Source organism: Stigmatopora nigra, chromosome 8 (assembly GCF_051989575.1).
Source record: "Stigmatopora nigra isolate UIUO_SnigA chromosome 8, RoL_Snig_1.1, whole genome shotgun sequence".
NCBI classification, from domain to species: domain Eukaryota; kingdom Metazoa; phylum Chordata; class Actinopteri; order Syngnathiformes; family Syngnathidae; genus Stigmatopora; species Stigmatopora nigra.
Genome location: NC_135515.1, coordinates 5,662,545 through 5,681,568, shown reverse-complemented (window position 1 = coordinate 5,681,568; position 19,024 = coordinate 5,662,545). Strand labels below are relative to the sequence as shown.

Below are 19,024 nucleotides of genomic sequence, written 5' to 3'. Positions count from 1 at the left end.
CCAGGTCGGTCCACCTTTGTGGAGTTTGCATGTTCTCTCTGGACCTGTCTGGGTTTTTTCTCTGGGTATTTCGGTTTCTTCCCACATTCCAAAGACATGCATGGTAGGCTCTAAATTTCCTTTATGTTTGTGGGCGTGACGGTTTGTTTGTCTCCGTGTGCCCTGCGATTGTCAATAATTCAGGGTGTCCTGGGATAGGCTCAAGCCCCCCCACGACTCTAGTGAGGATAAAGCGGTTCAGAAAATTAAAAGAGATGAGATGAGACAATGAACTGTTTATAATCTGGCGCACATTGTACCAAAGTATTTACAGTTACAGAAATTGCAGGAATGAATATCTGATCAGTTGTCTTCATTAAAAAAAATTAAGTCATAAGGACTTGGTATTTTTTAAGTAAAACATGTATTCAATTATAGTCATTTAAATGGAAGCTGCAAGGCTTTTCTCCCAAATTTCATTCAACCAAGTTTAGATGTGGATAATAAGGATGAACTCTTCAATGAGTGTTTATTTTCCAGTCTTTGTTTTTCATTAGTCTGCACATTCTTTATGCCATTTTGAATTTCACCTCTTAAAGACCCTTCAACCCACTGTATGATCCTTTTACATATCACCTCCTTATTAAAAGTGCATACAAATCAAATTTCAGATGCTGAGCCCCCAGGTGCCTGCCCTGGTCAGTTACCTAAGCAACCAGTCTCTAATTGAGGCCATATTAGGCACTTTGGTGGATGTGTCTCAAGCCAGCCCCTCCTCACTGGTCAGCTGTCTGCCAAAACTCAGGACTGTGGGACAACAATGGCCTGCTCTCTTGGGTCATGTGGCCAAAATCCATGGTGCTGTGGGCATCATCAGTGAGGTACAAACACACACACACACACACGCACACTTACAGTACACACAATTGACCACTGACTCATAGGAAAAGTGCCAAATGCGAACTATAATGATGACTTGGCTGTATACTTACATTTTCATATACTTTGATTCCATTGGAACAACTTAAATGAGATTACCTGGCTAAATTAGAGGAGTAAACAAAAAAAATAACAATTATGTACCTTTCTAAATAGTAACTTACTATGAAATGTGTAAACTTAGTTGCTTTTTGAGTCTACAAACCGGTAAAATTTTATTGCTCTTTCTAACAAATGGAATTAACTAAAATTTAATTAATTTATTTATTTTTTGCAAAATAAAGAGTTTTTAAGAAGAATATCTTTTGGGTTTTGCACCTGCTTCCCTGCTTTGTCTACCTCCTTGCTTCCCTCAAATTCAGCCCACTTGTTCTCATTCAATAGCTCGCATACTGCATTCCACACGCATCCATGCATATGCACACACACACACACAAACAAACGCAGACACTCTTAAGAGAAAGTGTAACACCACCTTTTACACTTTTTCTCTGTGAAAATAAAGCTGTAATTGCAAGATGAATACACACAAACACACTCACTATTACAGATGAGTTGGAGCTTAACGTGCTATATTTCTTCATATTGGAAGTATTTGGAAAGTCACCCTGGATTTTCCTGGAAATTAATGCAGAGACCTCCTAGTGATGGGAGTGCCTCCTTTAAGCACTGTTGCCCCAATACAAACACAAACACAGATGCACCCATCTAGCTCCCTCATTCAAGTTGCGCAACTTTCTCTGGCTTCTGTCCTTTTCTTCCTGAAGGATTTCATCTCTATTGAAAGGCAAGCATTGTTGTTAGTTGTTCCTAATTTGTCAACTGAGTTTGTCTTGGTGAGTTACCAATAATAGAAAACAAAAGGTTTCACTTCCAATGATTTTTATATTAATTGCCAACTGAAATGATGATACAATTAAGATGTGATACTTCATAACAGAAATTTTGAGGTGTTTTTGTAACTGCAATATTCTCCTCAACAAGCTTCTGTTTTTCTTTTGTGCTAAACCCCAGAGACTCCTAAATACCTTCTTGGCAACCAATATGATTCAGAAGATCTCGATAAACAATAAACTCACTGGAATTTCTAACACACAACGTGTGGGGTAACTGGATCGGATGGTTGCATCAGTCCATGTTGTTTTTCTAGCATTGGACAAGTAGCAATTTTCCCTACGACTGTGATGTAATATTCATACTAAACTGTTGTTCTTCAGCACATTTTACTTGACAAACATTTTATGGCCTTATTTTATGTTACTGACTCCTAAAGATGTTAAATAGTTTTATCTCAGAGAGTAAGCATTTTTTTCTATCAAAAAATGTGTGGATCTGGGAGCTCCTTTTGAAACCTGAAATTACAAAACACTGCATTGAATTCTATTACCTTTACTCCACAGTAGCTGCACATTTTTTCTTTCTACTGAAGAAATCTAGGTGAAAAATAAAAAGCTTGTTTGAGGTTAAATTGCCATATACCTATAGAACCAGTCTTCAGGACCACACTCTTTTTATCTGAATCATCTTTTACTTTGATACCAAGTTCATCCACATATACAATGTGGCTTTTCAATAACTAGCTGAGCTAACTCTAAAATGTTATGATAGAATTGTAATATGTTGAGAGAAGCATTTTCCATGTACTGTATAGATTATTTACATTTAAATGTGTGTTGTTGTTGTTTTTTTATCTTCCTTAGGTGCATGCACACAGTTGCTTAGTCTACCTAGTGTCTCTTCTGAGCAACCCAGAACATACTCTTCACCATATGTTGCTACTGGAGATCAGAGCTTTGACTGATCGTTACCCGTCTGTGCTTGGTGACTCTGGAAAGGATCTCTACAGGCTGAGCAACTCCTTCACTGCTATATCCAGACTGTTGGGCAGGCAGCTAGAGGGGAATGCCACGGCGTGTCAGAGGTCAGAGAAGGCTCACACATCCTTTGTTTCACTTAAGCATTTGCACAATTGTTTTTGCTTCATCTACTTGGAGAATGGTAAGGCTGACAATCACAAATATTGAAGGTTTGGTTTTCAGATTTCTGCTATCACTGATTTTCTTTGCTGTCATTTATCTTTTTGGAGTAAGTACCTATAATAGAATAGAAAGGCCAACATTTCTTATGCCAGTTTAGAGAGTAAAAAGAAAGAAAAATACTAAGTTCGGTCTTCGACAATGAGCTCCATCTGGTTCGTTTGTTTGTGTTTGTATATTGAGGGAATTGTTTTACTTTAACGCAATCAAATCTGAATAATACCCCCTTGTGGCGTTTCACAATGTGAGAATGCATGAACATCAATTCAGCATGTGTTTATATGTGGGAGGATGGAACCTATTGGAAATGCGATTAAAGACTTTGCTTGGGGGCCCCCTCTTACGAAACAGAGTGGTAAGAAAAACAGAGGGACAAAAGAGAACACTGGTTGTTTTTACCTCTCAAGTACAAACACTGGGTTCATTCCAAACACATTCAAATAACAATGCATTTTGCATGTCATGTACAAATGCACATAAAACAACAACAACAAAACTGTCATGATATTGTATATTTATTTATATTGGACCCAAAATTTCAAATTCATTGGAATTACTGTTTGTATATAACGTACTATGTGTCTGTGTTATAGAGAAAATGGGCATTGTTCGCCATCTTCTAAGGCAGTATGTCAAGGTGAAGAAGAAGGACCTACAGTAGAAGGATCTGAGCAAAAGAAGCAGGTGAAGGGAGGAGATAAGGTGGTAGAACACAACGATTCTCCCAACCCACAGCGAAGATACAGCCTGGACCAAGCTGTGAGGCAGGAGCAACGAGAAATGAGATTTAACAGGTTGGAAAGAATAGGATTCTATTAGATATTGAATCCACTTGAAAGTTTTTGAGAAGAGCACATTGTCAGCATTTGTGTGTTTTCCAAGTAGACTCCTACTTCTTCTTATATCCCAACTGCTAAAACATCTCTTTTATATCTAGTTAGGAAATACAGTTGTGTTGTACAAATATTTATCCATCAACCCATTTACAATGTAATGTATCGTAAGGTCAACATATCCCAGAAATCAACTTGGGTGGCACTCTTCTCTCTCATAGGTCAAAGAGCCTGGCTCTTCATGCTGTGCGCTTGCGATCCATCAACTCAGATGATGTGGACGAGGTAGACGGAGTAGAGATGAGTCCAGACAACACCAACACTTTGCCCTGCCAGCATTCACAAGAAGACCAAGAATTGACGCCTCCTGCTAAGAAATTGACAGTCTTGTCGCCCATTGTTGCCGCCCGCGTTCCAGACTCTGGGGTTAAAGAGGCATCAAGACCTTGCACCGTGCAGAAGAACAAAGAGACAGAGGCGAGGGGAGCCGACAGGCTCTTCGTCCATTTAAGAGACAATTTGGAGGTGATCCGAGAGTTTTGTCAGGACATGGTCCGACACATTCCAATACCAGAGCAGTGTGTAATAGAAGGTAAGAAACACAAAATGGTTCTTTTAAAGAAAAAGAAAGAGAGAGAAAGCAAAGAAAGATTGGAAATTTCAGGAATACAAGTAGAGTGTTGAAAAATCAAGATTCTATTTTTGTTACAGAATCAAACAGAGGCTGTGTGGCCAAATTGTCCTTCTCGTGTCCCCTGAAGGGTCATTACTGTCTTTATGCCAAGTCCAGTTTTAACTTAAGCAGCCGGCGCCCACATCTTTGGATTCACATCATGCTCCTCTATTTACAGGTGCACCTCAACACAGAGCAATAAATGATAGCAGTTTAGTCACAAATATTCACTACTTATGTTGTCTTTTTTAGAGTAAGTCCAACATTCCTCTGTGCTTGTCAGATGAATGTGTTCAGAAGTTGGCTTCTCTTTGGGGAAAGACTCAACTCAAAGGAGCTCACAGCTTCCACATGGCAATGACGCAAAATGCCACCCCACACAGAAAGGTATTTCTACATGATTTATGAAAAGTCCTGCTGTAGCACACAATGCAGAGAGCACTGATCCTGCAAAAAAAAAATATGTGCAGGAAATACTTCTTATTCAATGAAAACACAATTTCCGAAAAAAAATACATCATTATTTTACCAGCTATGTTTTTTTAATACATTTGATTTATTCCTGGTGAGCCCAAAACCTGCAAAATTTCACATTTGGCACTTTTAAGCACATTTTTTTCCATTTATAAAAGTAAGTCTCAAGTTCCTAGATGCCATTGCGAGGTAAAAAGTGAAACAGTTCCTCGGAAAATATTACAGAGGTTATTTTCTACTTAAAGTGAGCTGTGGATGCGGTAGTTACCATAAATTCTTCATAACCCCTATACATGGAACCAGTACATATACTGTTTATTTATTAATTTCAGATCCTCCTTGTTGCTTCTGTAGTGTTGACATCATTCGATTCAGAATTTAAATAAACCCACATTATATATCTATACTACTGGCAGCAATGTTAGACACACTGAGTAGGAAAGTGAAGCTCTCACACACGGAGGAGTACAGGATTTATTTTCAGCTGTCTTATCTGAATTGGGGCTTTTGTATGAGTGTTGAAATGACCAATGTGTAGATACCAGGCCTTTGGAGATAGTGTGGGCATCCATTTTGGCTCCTTGCAATTGTGTCAGTTGCTTTTATGATTATTTTGGTTTAATGCATATCTATGTAAATGACAGTGAAATTGGGAGAAAATATAGCTTTGCTTTTTCTGATGTCGGGGATGTTTGAAGTGTTTTAAAATGAGACTTGATTTAATTTGTGCGCTGGAGTGCTTTGGACATTTGCAATTTGTGATGCTCATGTTGCTGAACTTTTTGTACAATTTCCTTCTCAACTCTCGATACGGCACATAACTTGTGCTCGTGTACTCAAGGAAAGTACTCAGTGTCCATGAAATTTAGTGGGAACATGCGTATTTGTTGTAAGCAGAGTGTAAAGTGTTCCTATCTGTGTGGGGAGTGTGAAAAATCAACTGTTGGGTCTTTTAACAAAATGTAAAACAAGGGAGGATAAGGATAAACGATATCCGGTGAGACAAGAATAACATTACAGACGGAAACTTTTAAATCAAAGACTGCTGGGTTATTTAAGACTTCTGAAATGGAAAATCTGCCTTTTTTTATGAATCATTTCAGCAGTTTTATGACAATGAAAGCTTCTCATGGAAGAGGAGAGAACATTTTATGTGAAGAGGGGACAGATGGCAGTTTATAATGTGGTAATGGTAGGGAACGACTCAAGGTTATTTGTCCCTTTTCATGTTGTAAGAGGGGATGAGAGGAAGACGAAGGCATGGGGGGGGGGGGGGGGGGGGGGGGGGATATGAAGAAAAGTTCAGGTGGGTGGAAGTCTGTGATGGAAGAGATAATTAATGATTATTGTTTCAACTTTAACCCCCTTGTGTCCTGAGTGGAAACTTCTGTTGATATAGCTGCTCTGTTGATAAATTTGGTTGAAGTGTGTGTGTGGTTGGGGGAGGGGGGGGGGGGGTGCAGTGAAGGCTGAAGACAGGAGACAGGATGGAACATGTAAAGGAATGGAGCCACACTTGAGATAACAATGTTTTGTCTGAAGGAGAGTGGTTAGTGCCTCTTCCTTGAAGCCAAAGGTCTTAGGTTTGAGTCAATGGTCTGAGCTTTCTCTTGTTTGTTTTCATTGCCAAGTCCCGTTTCCACATTCCAATGACATACTACGTACATGTTAGCCTAATTTCAGACAATAGGTGTGAATGTGTCTGTGGTTTTGTCTGTGTTTGCCTTGAGTTTGACTGGAAAGTCCAGATTTTATCGTACTTCTCACCTGTGATCCTAATATAGGTTCATAGAAGGCTCTATTATAAATGTGGAGGGTCTTCAGGGTCGAATGTGCTGCATTTTTTGGTTGGTTAATTGGTGGCATTTATTGCCTGCTCATCTATAACTGCGTATTTGTCCAATGATTAAAATTTGTGAAAGAGAGAGATGGTGCCACAAGAAGCAGAAGTGGTTTTGAATATCCAAAATTGGTTAAGAGAGGATACGCAGAAGCCTTACAATATTCTTAGCCACATCCTGTTGTCTAAGTATACAAATATGTTCCTCTTGTCTAAAATTGTAACTGAGTGTGTCTAGAGGGTCGTGATCTAGTGCGTCAAGACAATTAATGCCAGCAAAAGCACGATGACAATGTTCTGTTGAAATAAGGAAAATACCCCAAGGTTTCCCAACTTTTTATAAGACGCAGCCCACTTTTTGCATTGAACAAATCTCAAGGGTCACCAACATCTGAACATCTTTTTAAATTACAACTATGTCACTTATATTAACAATAGTCATTTGCATCAAAGTTTTATCAGCAGGAATCACATAAACCTCCAAAATTATTCCAAAATTATTTTTTACACTGAAATAATGTCATCAAACGTTGATTTTAACCAAATAATACTTCAATCTTCTAAAATTACGTAAAACAACAGTGGTTTGGAAACAAATCAAACATGGAAATACATTGCTCTTGAAAATAGAAAGAACCAAATAATGTTTTCCTTTAAATATAATTTTTTGTTTATGTTTCTTTAGGAACTAGACAGTCTCCAGATGCAACTGGAGGAGGTTCGCTTCTTTGACCTTTTTGGCTACAGTGAAGAAGAAGGCGGGTGGTTATGCTTCATGTGCAACAACCCTGAAAAGGCCACAGGTAAATAATACACACTCAAGATTATTTCAGGCTTAGAGTTCTCCTCACCAATATCATTTTCAGTCAAATTCTTTGGAATGCATGGCTGAAACTATACCAATGATCCTTGTGATGATGACCTTAAATTCCTTGAGGCATAGTAATGTTTTGCCAAGGAATTCCAGGTAAGGGTAATGCTTGTTGTGTTCATCGTGAAGGGTTTTCTGACTCTATATAATCAGTCATTCGACTCTGATTAGTTGACTTTGGAGCAGTGACCCGTTTTCAAAGAGCACTTAGCTTTTGGTGACGTCATGTTTGTACGAGGGTTTCCGTCTCTGAATGCTATTAAAATGGGAAAGAGAAGAAGGGGGACAGACTGAGCACTTTGCTGAAATTCTATACTTCTTAGTTTGTTTCTATAATGCCAATTTTCAGAAAGCAGGTCATCATTTAAAATATGTATTTGCCTCTCAACCTTGGCCATAAATCACATCTCTTTTTGATTTTATCTATATATTTTAATCTCTCCTATTAAGCAATTGTATTCTCACATTGAATGAGCTGGCTTTTTAAGTAAGATTTGAGCACTAGGCCAGGGATCACCAACTTGGTTCCTAGATCCATACAAGGACTACGTGTGTAGTAGCCCATGGGATTCTGATGTAAACATAGACTCATTTAGTAGTGAGCCTCAGTTGTATTTTTTTTATTCCTATTTTTTTTCCATAAAATCTTTCTTCAAATGTCCCGATCGTAGCACTACAACATAGCATCTATAGAGCCAAACTATTACACATAATTTGAGCAGAATTTGTTCTTACAGAAGTTTGCTTCAAGCCAGTATTACTCATTACTCAAGGGGTAGTTCTCCGTTTCAAAACATGTAGTTTTCTCTGCTCTACATTGTTTTGAACGTTTTTGTATAACAGGCCTGTTATTGGATGGCAACCAGTCCAGACTAGGAGTACCAACTTTGATCAAAGTATGACCCAGATGAGGATAAATGTACTTTTAACCCTCTCTTTTTGTCGTCTTTCGTGTCAACAAAGGCTCAAATTTATTGCATTGGTGGGCAAGTGTGAATGACAAAATTTGGTCCAAATACGATTAAAACATGATTTGAAACAATAACAAAATAAAAATCAAATAAAAAAAATCCAAACAAAGATTGATAATGGCCTCAGCTGACTTTTTTTCAACCAAAAAGCTTTTGTACGGAAATTGATTGCAGATGGTACACAAGCAAGCCCTTCTCAAACCAATAATTTGTTTCTCATATATAAATGATTCCCAAGTCAATTTTGCTCAGAGTTTATTTTCTTTTTCTCTGAAAGTACACCATGTGATTTAGTTTTACACCAATATGCAGACAAGAACCTGCTTTTTTCAATTTTGGGGGGAAAATGTTTTCAGTGCTTAGATCAGTCATTGTTGTAGTCAATCCTCACACAATTGTTTCCCCCTTTTTGACATTTGTCTCCAACCTCAGGCCAGGCATTTTCATGTCAGTCAAATGATGACAATGACTTATTGCACTGCAAACATCCATTTGACTCCTCTCACTATTCCACTACAAAAATGAACCTCTGAATCCATAATAGACATATCAACTGTATTTTCTACACTGTTGTTCCTCATGAAAATGCCTGCAATTGTATGATAAACTCTTGAGACTGACATGCCATTGAGAGGGGACCTATATTTTCCTGCCAAAGGATATTGGAGCCAATCCACATCCTCTAAAAATAATATCAAATTTGCTCATAAAGTTCAACATCTTATAACTATGTGATACATTAACACTCCATAAAAGGCCCACAAACACTAGTGGAAAAGTGCAAATGTTGAAACATTGTTGGGCTTCCAAGAACTGGATCCAACTTTATGTGTAATGCGAGATTGTTCATTTTATTGCCAGTGACAGAGTTACTTGTGTGAAAGATTATCACCACCCCTCAACCCTCTTTTTTAAAGCAACATTTTAGGGAGTTTTTGGAGAATATGGTGCATTAAAAGATAATTTTCCCAACATTTAAATAGGCGTCTCTTGCAAAAAGTGCTAGTTTTTTGTACAGAAACAGTGCATAGGGTTTGCAGTTTTGGGTTTAACACAATATTTTTGGGACTAGTGTTATATTACAGTACAAAAAATGAATGCATGAATGTTATAAAATCCTTTGAGTTGCCGTTATAAACACATTTATTGATACTAAAAGTGGAATGACTGATTTGCAAGATTGAGAAAGTGTACCTGATCTGTGGCGTGTATTTTTTTGTGCAGGTGTGCAAGAAGGCCAGCCTCTAATTGAAGGGAAGCTGAAGGAGAAACAAGTCCGCTGGAGATTCATTAAACGCTGGAAGACTCGCTACTTCACCTTGGCAGGAAACCAACTGCTCTTCCGGAGGGGCAAATCAGTAGGCTAATGATTACTCACATACTATAAGGGCTTAATCTTTGCCATCGGTTACCAAAAAATTTCAACTCGGCCGGGAAGTTGCTAAAGTCAGTTATAGAGGATTTTGGCCTGGGGGGGTCATAGTCCCGGGGAAAATCCCGAGTCTAAGGTGCGATGATGCAACAGCGTGATTCACTCTCCTTCACTTTAACTGGAAGCAGATATCACAGCAACCAAGTAGCCAATAGAGAGGATAGTGGTTATTTAAATGGAAATGGTTATTTCAGGAATGTTTTATTCATTCAAAGATCTTAATGTTATTCTAAATATTATTTATTTCATTTTATTTAATATTTGTTATTAATCTCATTAAAAACAAAGTTAATAAAATTATAATTTGTATAATAGATACAGGATCCCAAGAACACTAAAGTTGACTTTGTTTCTTAGTATTTAAACCATTCCATTTAATTGACAGTAATAGCAGTCTAATTCATTTAAAACCAGTCAGTTGAAGTAATGCCCTCTAAGGATTAAAAATATGTATATTTTAACAGCAACTCAAGTTTAAACTTGCAAATTCTATCTTAATTTGAAAAGTCTGTTCATTTTGTCATTCCTCCATCACCCCTTCTAGTTAAATATAATATTATTTTTCAAAAAAGGAAGCTTTCTCTTTGTTATACACACTGCCTAGTGTTGTTTTTTGCCCCCACTGAGGAATTATCTAAAAAAAAATGTTTTTTTTTATTGTCTTTGTTCTCATAACGGTGCTTTATCTCCATCAACTTTTGCCAGTGTGTTTTTAGAAAGCGCTATTCCCAAACAGGGAAATGAAATTCCAACAACTGTTATTTTATCTCGCTTCATTTCCATCGCCAGGTTTGCATCAATGTTACTCTTGCGGACAAACTTTTTTTTTCCTTTTCCCCTTTTTATAGATTCAATATTACTCAGATAGGGCAAAAAACATTGTGGTTCTGTCCAATTTGAGATTTGTTAGACATATAATAACATTGCATTATTTTGTATAATGCTAAGAAAATAATGAAATTGGACCATTTCGACTCGAGATCCTTATCCAGGCCATATTTGATGATTATTTCATCATTTTGTAAATAAAGACTGGCCAGCGAAACCATAGTTTTGGACATCCCTGCTTTAAAACGTACCGCCTTTGATTCCCTTAGTATATTAAATATTGTGACTAATAAGTGTCAATGTGGATGATTCATTCTATGAAGTCATTAATGAAGGGAACATAAGTGTTCTGCTATAAAACCTGTGGTGGTAAACGGCAACAAAATAACTTTATTTTAAAAGCACTAGTCAACAAACCCATCGTGTCTGCTAAATTGGTTATCACCACAAAAAAAAAGGTCAATGGCACAATTTGAACACTTGAAAATTACAGGCACATTTACCAGGATTTGTTACATAGCTTTTACGGCCCATGAGAAACAAAACAAAAACAACAACACATTTGAACATGCAGTTTTAAAAGTCATTTTTATGTGGTTGAATGGATGGAAAAAGTTGAAGTTCATTTTGACGACGAAATGACGAAAATTTTATGTATTATATGTCATTTTTTTGCAGAAAGACGAGCTGGACGACTTTCCCATTGAGTTGAATAAAGTGCAAAGCGTCAAGGTAGGCGTCATGGTGGAACGGGGTCCCCTTATGTTTATCATCAATGTGCTTCAGCATCATTTAACGTCATTTGTGCCTCTCTGAGGTGGTGGCCAAGAAACGGAGGGACCGAGGATTACCGCGAGCCTTTGAGATCTTCACAGACAATAAAACGTACGTCCTCAAAGCTCAGGACGAGAAGCACGCCGAGGAGTGGCTGCAATGCATCAATGTGGCCGTGGCGCAGGCCAGGGAACGAGAGAACAAGGAGGCTACCACCTATTTGTGAGCAGGGCATGGCGAAACTGTACGGAAAGTTCAGTCCGTTTTCATTTAGTAAAACTTGATGTCCGACCAAAACGAGAAGCACATTCCACTTTTTAACCATGACAACATGGGATCAATGCCAAATTGGGATAATATTAATCAATCTTATTATTTTATTGCCTTAGGAGGCATTAATACGTCTTTTAAATGTTTTATTTTGTTTTTGCGTTGATCAAAATGTGTAGCAAAGGTTTGAAGATCTAAATAAATTCCAGAAATCGTGTATATATCAAACTTAACACCATTAAGTCTTTAAAACATAAAATGGATCATTTATTTCGGCAAATTAACATGTGAAATTTCTTCTTCTACACACATTTTCTAAATATAAAATATAAATGATAAATAGGCCAGAGTAGAGTAAAAAAATGAGCAGTTCCCAAAATGTATGGTTCACTCCTGTGGCCAAGAACCCAATACTTTGCAAAAAATAAAATAAAATAGCTAATGTTTGTTCCATACAAATACTAGAAATCTATTTTAGAAATTCTAATCAGGGTCATATTGTTTTTGTTTCACAACCGCTGTCTGGACGGAGGCATTTTTGGGGGTCCCAAAGCCTAATTTGATATTCTTTAGCGGTCTGGAACTGTTGCCAAACACAAGAGGGAATATGTGGTAAGAAAACAGTGCTGTAAATCAGCCGTTTTCTTGCTATTAATATGAGTGATTGCGTGAAAGTTTCATTTTTATGTGGCTTTGTATGCCGAACGTTTACCGTTACATGTGATTGATAAGCTACATATATAGAGCTCCGCTCTCAAATTGTCCCAAATTTTAATTATTTATCAAAATCAGAGAGTGTCCAAGCATTTTTTAAGGCAGTTTGCAGAAAAATCCAGAAATAAACACACCAAGTTGAATTTCCATGTTGTTAGAGGATCAAAATCTGGGAAAAAAAATGCATATTTTATTTTAAATATATTTATTTTGAAGTATTAACTCATAAGTGCTGAACAGAATGTAGGCTGAACTCAAGCTTCTTGTGTTAGCCATATTGACTTATATGTTCATGTTGTGTCAAGAAAAGTTAACTTGTATATAAGTCAACTCTGCGTTTAGGTGGTTGGTACATCTGCTCCACTGTTCTGAGGTTCTGGATTCAACCAAGTGGACCTGCTCTTTCAACTGAGTATCAATATATCTTCATTTGACATCTTTGTACAACAGCTGCAGCTCTTGTAGCTGCAGACATAACATTTGCTCAAATTACCTACCTTGCACTTTCTTTGCCCGTTTCCCCTCACCAAGTATTGGCCATTATTTGGGTTGGTGGTATGTTAAACCATTTCTATACAATCTAAGTTCATTGAATTGAATTTGTGTGGCACTTAGTGATACTTGGTTGTATGAAGAATTCTGAAATGGAAGGTAATTGTGCGCTTCAAGCACAGATCTTTGATGGAAAACCAAAAACGAGAGTTGAACCTGACACTTGGGAATTGTGGGGCAGTCCTCCTATCCACTTGTGCACTATGCTGCCGTTTTACGTTGCCTACAATCAAAGAATGTTAAGTGTATTTTTTACAGATGATCAATAGTAGAAAATGACTATTAATGACCAGCATTATCCTGTTCTTCCTTTGAATATGAACTATTATTCTATTGATTATATTTGTAATAGTTGCATGTCTAATTGCTTTTTTTCCCCAACAGATTTCATCAATAAATCTTAAAAGGCAAATTCCGATGCTTGTTGCAAAACTGTTTGTGTGTGTTTTTTTTTTTTTTTTTTTTTTTGGTGAGTAAAAGAAATTCCAAATGTTGGATGAGTGGTTAGCATGTTGGCCTTGCAGTGGAGAATCTGGGTTCAAATCCAGCTCAATCAAAATGTGTGGGTTTTCTCTGGGATCTCTGATGTCCTCCCACATTGCATGGTAGGCTGATTGGACACTCTAAATTGTCCCTAAGTATGAGTGTGAGCATGAATGGTTGTCTGTTGTTATTTGTGCACTATGTGGTGAAAGCTTTAAATTTCACTATACTTTTATAATCACAATAAAAGCAATCAATTCAAAATGGTCTCATTGTGCCCTGCAATCGGCTGGCCACCAATTCAGTGTGTCCCCTGCCTCTGGCCCGAAGTCAGCTGGGATACGCTCCAGCACCCCCCGCGACCCTAGTGAGGATAAAGTGGCTCAGGAAATTAGATGAGACATGGAAGCTCTCTTTGTGTTTCAAGTGTTAAACTTTTAATGGACTAAGATGGCCTGGAATAAAGGTGAGTTGAAGTAAAATACAATGTAAAAATGTTCTTAATATTTGGTAAAATTTGTCTACTGACATGCTGTTTCATAGTATCAAGACCACAAAATTCACGACTAGCCTACGTCATCTTCAAAACATAGATACTATTGAGTTGGGAGGACGAACCACCTCGTAGAGCACGGTAAGCAAGCCACCATCTTTTCCCCATTCAATATAATGGGACAATATGCGCGTCTTCAAAACATAGGTACTATTAAGTTGAGCGGACAAACCCCTTGTGAAACGCGCTAAGTAAGCCGCCATCTTTTTCACGTTCAATGTGGGCGTGGTTACGTGGGGCCGCAGCTGTGTAAATTAAGCACATGTGCAGGGTTACGCCCCTTTGGAACGGCGTTTTCTGTGGCGATGGTCGACGAGGTAAGGTCTAGAGAGGACTTTACTCGTCTAAATGCATATTTATCGCGTTATCTGTAGATTTTTTAGGAATCTATTAAGCCATAAACGCCAACAAATGTGTTAGTTTAATACCAGGTTGAACACACCGTCGATCATTTAAGTTTGGGCTGATTTACCCGTGTGCTCCATGTGACTAGTTATCCTAGCATTAGCGTTACGATGACTTTAATATTGTCAGTTTTCTCCATTATTGAGTCGTGTAGAAAGACTCGATCTAATCAAACAAATTCGAGACATCAACTGACGGTTTGCTGTGTAACAGCTCACTCAAATTTGACATCCAGAGGCACGATTTAGTTCCTGATGCGTTGTATGTAATGATAGTTTTCAATGCAAGTGCCAAAGCCGTTCCCAATTTTGTAATTGTTAGTCAGTCTTTCTATTTAATCACCTTGTCTGGAAAAAGGAAAATAGCACGGAGCACTCACTAACTTATTTTCATTCATTCTTTATCTTGATCGTTTATTAAATATGTAGGATTTCTCTTGCCTGTAATAATAGTTTGATTAAATCAACTTTTCCCTCTTTTTAGCACCAAGATGCAGCTGATCCTGTGCGTCCAGACCAATCAAACCATTGAGGTTACAGGAGAGAAGACCGGGCCAAATCAAGGTCAAACACCCAAGTCTATCTATTGCATCTCCAATCTCTCTATGTGATAACTTTTGCATGTTTTCCCTGTTTAGCATCACCATGAAGCTCTTCCCGTGTGCCCAGAACATTCACAGGGCCAAATCAAGGTAAAACTAGTTCCCATTAAAAAAAAACACACCCAAGCCTATTTATTGCATCTCTAATCTCTATATATAACTTTTGCATGTTTCCCCTGTTTAGCAGCAGCATGAAGCTCTTCCCGTGTGTCCAGAACATTCACAGGATAGAATACTGGGCCAGATCAAGGTAAAACTAGTTCCCATAAAAAAAACACCCAAGCCTATCTATTGCATCTCCAATCTCTATATATAACTTTTGCATGTTTTCCCTGTTTAGCAGCAGCATGAAGCTCTTCAAGTGTGCCCAGAACATTCACAGGATAGAAGACTGGGCCAGATCAAGGTAAAACTAGTTCCCATAAAATAAAAAAAAACACCTTAAAGCTTATCTCTTCTATATGTGATAACTTTTTTTTTTGTTCCTCTCATGCATCAGATCTTCCCTGCAAGTTGCGGTGTCTCTAATATCTGCACTTTGGAGAATGCTGGCAGGTGAATATATTTGTTTATTGTAAAATATCTAAGTATTCATCCAAATAATCTTGTTATATCCAATGTATTTTGTGAATTATTTCACTGAGTTGTTGCTTCTCGCCCTCTTCTATAGGTCCAGTTCTCTGGCTCATGTTGGCAAAGTGAAGCATCAAACTTTTAAGTTAAGTAAATTTCTGAAAAGTGATTTGATGTAATCCAACATGGGGGCAGGATTTAATTTTAAGTCTTTTTCTTGTCTTGTAAGAAAAGACTGCTAAATCCTGCCCAACATTTTCTAAAGACTTGACGGCAACTCTTTACGAGTCAAGTCTTTTTTTTTTTTTTTTTTTTATTTCAAAAAAATACTTCTGTAAAATATGGTATGTTTTAATAAAAAATACTTGTGAAAATATATGCTTGTTATCTTTCTTGGTTTTTATAATGTGGAAAATTTTGGCTAAGTGTTTATTCCTTTTTTTTTTTGTCAAATACTTCTGTAAAATATAGGGGTTTTTTTTAATAAAATTTTCTGCTTTTTATTGTTGGAAAAATTCAGCTAAGTGTTTAACCTGGTTTTTTTAAATTCAGATTTTATTTTTGGCAAATTTCCCTAAGTGTTTAATCCCTGTTTTTATTATCTTGTCTGCAGATTTCCAGAAGGGGAAAAGAAGTCTAACCAGCTTTCAATGTGATGTCAATTTCTTGTGTTCCAATAAAATCTTTTAACCTGTCATGATATTTGCTTTCTTTTACAAGAAAAATGAATAAGACATGTTTGCATTTCAAGAAATTTTATTTTTCCCACAAAATAACTTTTGAGTGATGCATCCATCCAATGAAAAGTTCTTCTTGAGTGGTATTCTGGGGAAGAAAAAAAAAGTTAAGTTATAATACAACAAAAAAATTACTAAGTATTTTGTATCAAAAAGATACTTACCATTTGTAAGTCAGCAAACTTCACCCCAACACTAAAAAAAAGACAAACATTGAAGGCAAAATAGGAATAAATAAAAGAAAATTTTAAACATACCCTTCTTTGACTACCACACAGACTCAGAAATAAGAGTCTATAACAGGGATCTCCAATTTTAGTCCAAGAGTCCCTATCCAGTCTATTTTCCATGTCTCTCCAACAAACCAAAATCAAATGATTGCAATCAAGCTCCTAGATAGCTTGCTGATCATTTGATTCAGATATGATGGGAGATATGGAAAACATACTGGACAGGGGCCTTCGAGGACCGGAGTTGGAGACCAGTGAGGGGATGTTGGTGTCCAAGACTGCCATTCACCATGTTGATTGGACAGACCCTGAAGAGAGGCAAGATAACAAGAGTAGATTTAGTACACATGACATGAAAATAAGAAGTAAAATAACCTGAAACCCTTGGGTCCTACCTCATCTACAACTCGCGCCTTGACTTTTGATCTTCGTCAGCATCCACCGTCTTCGTGGCTTTAAACCTTCACAAAAAAACAGCATGATTATGTCATTAGTTATTAAATCATTTAATGCACAAATGACCCACATTCATTTGCCATGTTTTTTTTCCTATAAGTGTTTCAGTCAATCATTTCAAATCTATTAATTTTTAAAAATAAATGTGCTTTGGCACAATTGTTACTGTATTTCTCCTCAAACACTGGGGAAAAATTGTTATTTTACCATGTTTAAATGAGTCAAAAATGACGATTGATGAATGAATGTCTCACTTGGGCTTTGTCAAAACTAAAAATTAAAAGGTCCAAGCACAGTGTAAAGGTATATTCATTCTACAAGTGTACCATTTGTTCCTTACATCTCCACTGATGGCACTTGTGTGGCGAGTTAACCAAACGGGTAGCTTGCTATTTAAAATAAAAACCAAACCAGTTAGTGATTTCATTCGAAATGTAAACGCATCATAATAAATAAAAGGCTAATTGAGCAAAGCCTTGAATACTGAGCGCTGGTGTCTAATGATTAAACGGACAGAGACAATAGAAACTAGTATTTAAAAAAACGACTCACTTTGCTGACAACAGCTCGTTGCGGCGTCGACAAGCAGCTCCTTTTTGGTCGTTTTGCCCTCATTCTTGAGGTTTTCCAGCAATCTGTGCACGTTGAGGAACTGAAACAGACAAGGGAATGATTTCTTATTAAACGTAAAGTTATAGATAACACAATGTAGCCGATTTGTTTGCAAACCTTTTTCTGTCTCCAACCACGAGGTGCTACAACACGCCGACGAGGCATGCTTCCGTCAAAAAGCACACTTAAAATGAGAACTGGGGCTTCGAAATCACCAAATGACCACAAACCGAATGCGCTGCATGGTCTTGTAAGAAGTTTAACAGGTCTTTCTTCTGTAAATCGGCACATCTGAGCTGCCATGCAGCCTGCTAGCGTACTGACTCCAGGCTCCTCCGCCATTTTTAAAAATGTCGCCGGGAGTTTGAACTCTGACCTTTGACACACGCACTAGCCAATCATAGTTTGTGAAAGCGATGACGTAACGAGAAGGCGTCGGTGTCATCAAATCGAAGTCTAATTGGTTAAAGCAACAGTTTTATTGACGCCTATTTTATGCTGCTGAAATGTGATTGGTTAAGTGCTTAGATGTGAAAACACACATAAGCAGCCAAGGGAAAAGCAATGAAAAGAATCTGATAATTTGGAATTATTTAATAGGTATTCATGGCCAAAATACAATTAGCAGTCTGTGATTGAGATATTTAGGTTAGCAGAGATGAGCTTGCAGTTCCTGAAGATGCACCACTATAAACAGAACATGATCAATGCTCGGGGTAATGTTTGTCACGCTTTTAATCCAATTGAGTTAGCGCCTTCTGGCGAAATTTGAGGGCACTGCATGCAAACTCGTGGAATGCATCTCATTTGCCCATGAGGGTGAGCACGCACGCGTAAAATTGAAAAAATAATAATAAACTCAGTGCTATAACTCATTTATTGAATACAAATTGAACATATTTGTGGAGTCTAAAATCAAGTGCAACCAGTCATCAGCCACAAAAGATTTTTTTAAAATAATATCCGTATCACAAGATGGAAAGAAAAATAACTGGTCAAGAGCAAAAAATGTCTCTTTGGAAACTGTAAACAAAATAAACTTTGGAGGAAAACGACACAACTTTCTGGCATCATTGATACTAACAGTAACATTCCCATCAAAACTATCCACTGGGCAGATCGCTTTGAAAAATTAAAGCAGACAATTTGCCAATGGTCATCAATCCACCTTTACACTGTAAATGGCGG

The 19,024-nt window shown here is 37.4% G+C and overlaps 1 protein-coding gene and 3 long non-coding RNA genes across 8 annotated transcripts in view; 3 read left to right on the top strand and 1 right to left on the bottom strand.

Annotated features, from left to right (window-relative positions):
- veph1 (ventricular zone expressed PH domain-containing 1) overlaps window positions 1–13,592 on the top strand; it is a 30,575-nt gene extending 16,983 nt beyond the window's left edge. For all 5 annotated transcript variants that reach the window (XM_077723344.1, XM_077723342.1, XM_077723346.1 and 2 more), the window contains exons 7-16: window positions 651–860; window positions 2,619–2,839; window positions 3,548–3,748; window positions 4,009–4,379; window positions 4,499–4,638; window positions 4,713–4,847; window positions 7,460–7,577; window positions 9,841–9,974; window positions 11,555–11,608; window positions 11,694–13,592. In XM_077723344.1, the coding sequence (XP_077579470.1) occupies window positions 651–860; window positions 2,619–2,839; window positions 3,548–3,748; window positions 4,009–4,379; window positions 4,499–4,638; window positions 4,713–4,847; window positions 7,460–7,577; window positions 9,841–9,974; window positions 11,555–11,608; window positions 11,694–11,876 (1,767 nt within the window). In that variant the 3' untranslated portion in view covers window positions 11,877–13,592. The remainder of the gene's footprint in view (window positions 1–650; window positions 861–2,618; window positions 2,840–3,547; window positions 3,749–4,008; window positions 4,380–4,498; window positions 4,639–4,712; window positions 4,848–7,459; window positions 7,578–9,840; window positions 9,975–11,554; window positions 11,609–11,693) is intronic.
- An 823-nt stretch (window positions 13,593–14,415) lies between these two features.
- On the top strand, window positions 14,416–15,526 carry LOC144201050 (uncharacterized). The gene is made up of 4 exons (XR_013327260.1): window positions 14,416–14,539; window positions 15,111–15,190; window positions 15,265–15,318; window positions 15,413–15,526. It is a non-coding gene; the product is annotated as an uncharacterized LOC144201050 (long non-coding RNA).
- A 40-nt stretch (window positions 15,527–15,566) lies between these two features.
- Window positions 15,567–16,080, top strand: LOC144200088 (uncharacterized). Its single transcript, XR_013327041.1, has 3 exons — window positions 15,567–15,634; window positions 15,728–15,783; window positions 15,899–16,080. It is a non-coding gene; the product is annotated as an uncharacterized LOC144200088 (long non-coding RNA).
- Window positions 16,081–16,539: 459 nt separating this feature from the next.
- LOC144200756 (uncharacterized) lies at window positions 16,540–18,193 on the bottom strand. The gene is made up of 6 exons (XR_013327189.1): window positions 17,954–18,193; window positions 17,777–17,876; window positions 17,164–17,229; window positions 16,796–17,076; window positions 16,703–16,733; window positions 16,540–16,626 (listed from the first exon to the last, which is right to left on the bottom strand). It is a non-coding gene; the product is annotated as an uncharacterized LOC144200756 (long non-coding RNA).
- Between the last annotated feature and the right edge of the window lie 831 nt (window positions 18,194–19,024).